Raw genomic sequence first — 6,000 nt, 5'->3', positions numbered from 1 at the left:
GGTTCCAAACCGGTTCGATTTTGACCCCAACCAATTATCTCATGGGCCAATTCTGGCATTAGAAGACGTTAATATATCTTTCTTTCTTTCTTTCTAAAAAAAAACACATGGTTTTTTTTTACTAGAACCATTTAGCTGAAGCTCTATTTTATTTTATTTTGTTTTTATTTTTTCTTTCGATGAATGGGTAAATACCCCATTTTTGTTGTAAACTAATTGTCTCATGGGCCGATTTTAATTTTGGCTCTTTCTTTCTCTTGGAAAAGGAAGGGCGGTTTGGGGATTTTGAGGAGACTAGAGGGTCATATTTGGAGTTTCTTGAAACCTTAGGGAAAACTTCCTTTCCTTCCTACTTCTACTTCCTTAAGCTTTTTACTGGATTTGGCTCATTCACCCCAATACATACTACTATAGTAGAGCTCGGTGTCCCTGTCGTCCCCTGCTCTGATCTTCTCCCGGCAAAACCTGCTCGGCGCATTGAAACCCATCACCCCCTCCATCGCCGTGACGTCGAGATAGAGAGAGATAGAGATTGAGACAGAGTGAGTGAAAGAGAGAAAGTTTCAAAGGTGAAAGAAAAAGCACAAGGAAAAGCAAGCAAACTCTTTCATTTTGGGAGGAATCCATGTCCATATTATCAGGTAATGCTTTTGGTCAATCTTTTTAGCAGAAGAGAGAAAATAGAGCATTTGGGTCTCTTTTTTCTGGACAAAAAAGAAGGTGGGTCTTTTATTGTGCTATTATGGATGATATGTAGTCATGGCGGAAAAAATATCTTCAAAAATGGAAAATTTCTTTTCAAGGTTAGGTATTCGAGATTTTTTTCTTTTTCATCTTTTTATGTTTTCTAGAATGTGAGATTTATTAAAGATTTGATATTAGAATGCCAATGCCATGGAATTGGGCTTACTTGATTTGCCTTTTGCAGAACTTCCTTTTTAAATCTTCTTCAAGAATCACACAAAGGAACATAGCTTTTTAAATTGACCTGGGAAAAATGGGTAGAACAAGATCAAAGTCAAAGTCAAGGTCAAGATCAAGATCTCCATCTAGGAAGAGCAAGAGAAGACGATCTCGAGAGCCTTCACCCCCCACAAATAACAAGAACAAGAGCCATCGAGATTGTGAGAGTCCATCATCTCTTGCTTCTATAACCAGGTTTGATACAAAACATGGTCTTCGGCTTTCTTTTCTGTTTTTTTTTATTGAATAACTTACCAATGTGTTGTAAAATGGATAAGAGATTATGGAATATGTAAAAAAGTTTTTCTTTGTGAAACTTCCTTTGCCTTTTATGAAGGGCTGTTCTTTGAGGTTTTATGTAGAGAATAACTTGAAGAGCGCACTTTTTTCTGAAGAATGCTGTAGAGATGATAAGCTTTTTAAAAGTGGAAATCCTGTGAAACTAACTTCTTATTGTTTCAAGGTCATTGATTGGCATGTGATGTAAAGGAGAATGTGAAGGAATGTATTGTTTAATTAGGGAACGTGTTATGGTCGTTCTAGCGTAGTTCTATGGCTATTTGATGACGAGATTGGAGTTTTACTACAGAATCTCCAGAATTTAAGTTCTCTACTTTTTTGTGTTCGATGTTTTGTAACTTTTTCGGATCTTTGAATAAGGCCTTTGTCATCACATTTTGAATATAACTATGGATAGAGGATAAAATTCTCATTTGATTAGCTTTTGCAAACACATGATTTTGATTCTAAATTAAGTTTTAGTATTGTGATGAGTTGAAAGAAATCTTAAGAGGATGTTAAGAAGGTCTGGACCATGCAAAGTTCCCTCAGTTGGCATTCAAATCTTTTGAGGTTGGGCTCTCCTAAGGTGCGAGTCATTGTTATGATTTCTTGGACTGAATTTTTTTTTTTTCTTGCAAGAAAGAGTCATACAATAGCAATTAGCTTAAATTAATTGAAGTTACCAAGGTTTCTCAGAAGGAAGATGGATGTATCACTAGTTCATGCTGTGCATATTCTGATCATGTATGGCATGATACATCTAGAAGTGTGGGATGTGTGGTAACGAGATGCTGTAATAATACAAGTATTAGGAGAATAATATAAATGTACAAATTCAAATAGGTAGTTCACAGAAACCATCAGTGAGACTTCACTGTTATCTTGTGCAGCTGTGGGCTATTTTATCTTAGTTTCGAATCGTTGCAAGGGATATCCAACATACGTTGTATCAAAAAACAAATTAATATTGATATTGGGATTTTAATGTACAAAATCCTGCGTGGACCCTTCTTTTTGTCCCCTAACTAATATTTGTATTTTGTGTTTCTATGATAACTATCATTTCTTACTGTAGTTTATCATTTAAGACCTGGCGGTTAAATATTTTTCCTTTTTATAGTTAGGTAAATGGTCTCCTGTTTATAACACTAGGAGTTGATCATTTTTTACTTACCTTGGTGCATGTACATGCGGTAATTTGATTTGCTCACGTTGTCCCTCTCTTTGAAACTCAAACTCTTTATCTACTGAAGATTTATATGCTTATATACTATGGAGACACATGATGGATATAAAAAATTTATAGCAAGAGGCTTCCTCTATTAGAGAGAAATTTCTGTGGCGTATATGATTGGCATAGAGTTTGTTGCTATTACAAAAGCTCAGGGGCCCAATAATACTCTGCCTTAGATATTTATCTTGAGATATCAGTCAGGGATCCACTGGTGTAGTCTTTCCATAACACCTGGAAGAGAGCTAGAAAGAAACACCCCCATCGAGTCAAATGCATGAAGAATTTAGAGTTTTCTGAAAGGAATGATATAATTGAAGCCACGTTGTATCCACTTTCTCATTCCAATAGATCAATCAAACCCATTGACTTAACATAATCACCACCTGAGGTTTGTTTTCTAATTAACGATTCTATCAAGCCAATCAATTTGTACATGGGTTGAGCCTTGAGGTTAAGTCCCATTCAAGAAAAGTCTAGCCTTGTTTTTAAAGAGGCCCTAACAAGAACATCTTGTTTGATATTGAATATCTTGAAGACAGGTCAGGTCGCATACCCAGGTGATAGGAGATAAGGTCACCTTTTTGTTTTGGGCAAAAGGAGGTACTTATACTTTATCTGGAATTGCTTTCAAGTCGCACAAGGTGGCTGTCAGGCGACATGAAATGGCAACTGTTGTGTGTAAGGAAGAAGTTTGTTTGTGTGCCTCGATTATCAGTATTTGATCACTAGCCTCACTGTATGCGCAGGCGACAACATGAGGCGGAGTTAAAGCTGATTGAAGAAGAAGCATCGAAAAGGATAGAATCGGCTATCGAGAAGCTGGTCCAAGAGGCTCTTGATTCTGAAGAGTTGCGGAAAGAGGTGGAGAGAAGATTGCAAGAGGGTCGGAAAAAGGTATCAGAAGATGTTTTAGCTCAGATGGAGAAGGAGAGGGAAGAAGCTGCCTTAGAATCTCAAAGAAAAGAGGTAAGTTATACCAATAGCTATATTGTATACATATATGAATATATAGACATATAAATGTACATATATACTTTATAATTATTTATTTTAATATGCTCCTATATATACATGGTGGTGTATGCGTATACCTATACCTATATAGATGCATACAGACGCACATATTTCTGCACACATGTGTGTACATATACACCATATACACACATATGTATATGTAGATGCAACACACACATATAGATGTGTACACATATGCATACTCACAACATATATACATAGGCACCTGTGTGTGATATTAGATCTATTTATTTTTCACTTAACTGGCAGCCAATTGCTATATACAACTCGGGCAGGGGTTTGTTGGGAAGGGGAGAGTGAAACTTGCCCCATGGCTTAGAGGCAAGTGCCCAAAGCACTACGCCAAACTACCCATTGTAGCTTTGATATTATTTTTTGTTTCTGATAGTTATTGCTTCATGCTATTTTTTTTATACCTCAGGAAGCAGCTCGTCGACAAGAGGAGCAGCTGCAGAAAATCCGGGAAGAGAACGAGAGGAAGGCTGAAGAAGCCATAAAGAGGGCTGCCGAAGAGCAGGCAAGGAAGGAGGAAGAGCGATATCGTGAACTCGAGAGGTTGCAACAACAGAAAGAAGAAGCGTTGCGAAAGAAGAAAATCGAAGAAGAGCAACAACGAGCAGAGCAAATGAAAATCCTCGGGAAGAAGAATGCTCGTCCGAAACTTTCTTTTGCCCTGGGTTCCAAATGAGGAGACTTTTTTGACACAACCTATGTATTGTTTAGAAAAATCCTTGGATATTTTTTTTATCTTGCATGAATGCGAAAATTGCTATATTTTCGTCTGTACTTTTGTACTTGTCGATGAGAGAGTGCAGAGGAGATGACTGAACAGATTGTGGCTCGAAGATGGACTAAGCTAAGTTATTTTTTTCCTGGAAGGTAAATTGCCTATCCAAAAGAAGGGGAGATCTAAGGTCAATTGCCAGCCCAAAAGGACAAAATATATGGCATAAGATATTTGAGACATTTAAGGTAAATTTGCATGTCAAAAGCAAGGGGCACAAAACATGTACTCAGTAACCCATGATGGGGAAGTTTGACAAATAGTTCATCAAAGGTATTTTGAATTCAAACTCTTATCATATAGTTGAGCAATATTTATGGATTTGGGCTCTATCTTGTAGTTCATCAATGTCAATTGGATTTCAACTGATATCAAGCATTGATAGGTCTTCAATATTCATTGAATGAGACCCATCTATAATGGTATGAGCTCCACAAACTTCCCTTTTTTAATTTCCTTGTTTAGGTTTTGTCTATTTTTGTAATTCTTATTTTGTTCATTGATTTATAAGTTTCTTTCTCATTGGGCCTCAGTCAACCAGTCACTTTGTTTTGGATGGAATTTACAATGGGAATCTACAATAAAATCTACTGCACATATTCATCCAATTGGCAATGTGAAGTTGTACAAATCTGCATGCATTGGGGAATCTCTTGTGCCTTTTAAAAATCATGTATCTTTCTTAGTATCCAAAGTCGTTTGATCATAACTTTGTGTCTCTCAAAAGAATACAGGGATGAGCTTTGGTCTCATATTTGGTCAAAGTGTATGCTGCACTTTGATACAAACGTGTAAAAAGCTTAGGAACAAAATAAGAGGTGGTACATCAAAAAAGAGGGTTTTGTAAATGAGACATGGTTCAGGCATGTAAATCAGAGTTTGCACGAAGAGAACCACCTAACAATTTAGCAGAGGCTTCTCTATACAACTTTATTCTGTTCCTTGCCCCTTCATCTTTGACCCCCTTGTAAGGTTCATTGTTAGATGTGAACAATAATCAAATGGCCTACAGGTTGGCCCTGGCATATGATTCTAAGAAAAGAGAAAGAGATATGGACATTGGTATAAACTTTGTAGGTGCAAGATCATGTTATCATAATAATGAGGATGTTTACGAGTTACATTCTAAAGTCACACCTTTAGCTTCTTTCAAATGAAGGTCCGTTAAAAAGCATGCATACAATCAGGAAAGGTAAGGTAAGGTCACCATACATAGTTGTGATATTCTTTGCATAATGTTATAGCACGTCCCTTCATCCATTGAAGAAATCTAAGAAAATGGTTCTACATAGCCTGGTGCTTTATGCATCTTCATTTCGATTTCAAAGATTCCTTTTTCCACATTATTGAGTCACTATTACCTAGTTAGGCATTTTATGAAACCGTTATAGATCCTTGGTGGGGTAACATTTAAAGCATGTTTCATAGTCTTATGGAAATCATGTCATTGTTTGAGCAATTTAGGATAGGCCTATGCAGCATTGTATTCTTTTTTTTTTGAGGAATTTCATTGATGGTAACTTTGCCAATGAAACGGATCTTTGAAGAGAGATTAGCCACACCAATAGTCTCAATAGTGTTCTAAGATCGCATAATGTAGTGGGTACCTAGTTTCCTTTATATAGCTCAACACCTAAATCCTAGAATAACAAGTTTGAAGTCTTTACATGTTTTTGACTTTTAAGACTACTATATTTCAACC

The 6,000-nt window shown here is 36.6% G+C and overlaps 1 protein-coding gene and 1 long non-coding RNA gene across 4 annotated transcripts; one reads left to right on the top strand and one right to left on the bottom strand.

Moving 5' to 3' along the window:
• The first annotated feature begins 401 nt into the window (after positions 1-401).
• LOC147868301 (uncharacterized) lies at positions 402-4,773 on the top strand. Of its 3 annotated transcripts, XM_087317610.1 has the most exons (5): positions 402-641; positions 758-803; positions 929-1,158; positions 3,226-3,445; positions 3,936-4,773. In XM_087317610.1, the coding sequence occupies exons 3-5, from the start codon at positions 998-1,000 to the stop codon at positions 4,200-4,202; spliced, it is 648 nt and encodes a 215-aa protein (XP_087173736.1). In that variant the 5' UTR covers positions 402-641; positions 758-803; positions 929-997; the 3' UTR covers positions 4,203-4,773. The 3 variants fall into 3 exon arrangements, with proteins under 3 accessions (XP_087173736.1, XP_087173745.1, XP_087173727.1); XM_087317619.1 differs by lacking the exon at positions 758-803; XM_087317601.1 differs by having other exon boundaries at positions 402-803.
• On the bottom strand, positions 1,232-1,826 carry LOC147868302 (uncharacterized). The gene is made up of 2 exons (XR_015529600.1): positions 1,652-1,826; positions 1,232-1,571 (listed from the first exon to the last, which is right to left on the bottom strand). It is a non-coding gene; the product is annotated as an uncharacterized LOC147868302 (long non-coding RNA).
• Positions 4,774-6,000: the final 1,227 nt, after the last annotated feature.

This window comes from Azolla caroliniana, unplaced genomic scaffold (genome assembly GCF_043228905.1).
Source record: "Azolla caroliniana isolate FFs.n. ecotype wild unplaced genomic scaffold, voAzoCaro1.0.p SCAF_1, whole genome shotgun sequence".
Classification (NCBI taxonomy): Eukaryota; Viridiplantae; Streptophyta; class Polypodiopsida; order Salviniales; family Salviniaceae; genus Azolla; species Azolla caroliniana.
This window is presented reverse-complemented; position numbering and strand designations above follow the sequence as displayed.

Excerpts from the sequence above, each read along its gene's own strand:
- LOC147868301 (XM_087317619.1), top strand. The coding sequence starts at position 998 with ATGGGTAGAACAAGATCAAAGTCAAAGTCAAGGTCAAGATCAAGATCT. Across the intron at positions 1,159-3,225 it reads TCTCTTGCTTCTATAACCAG|GCGACAACATGAGGCGGAGT; the intron begins GTTTGATACAAA and ends CTGTATGCGCAG. Across the intron at positions 3,446-3,935 it reads TAGAATCTCAAAGAAAAGAG|GAAGCAGCTCGTCGACAAGA; the intron begins GTAAGTTATACC and ends TTTATACCTCAG.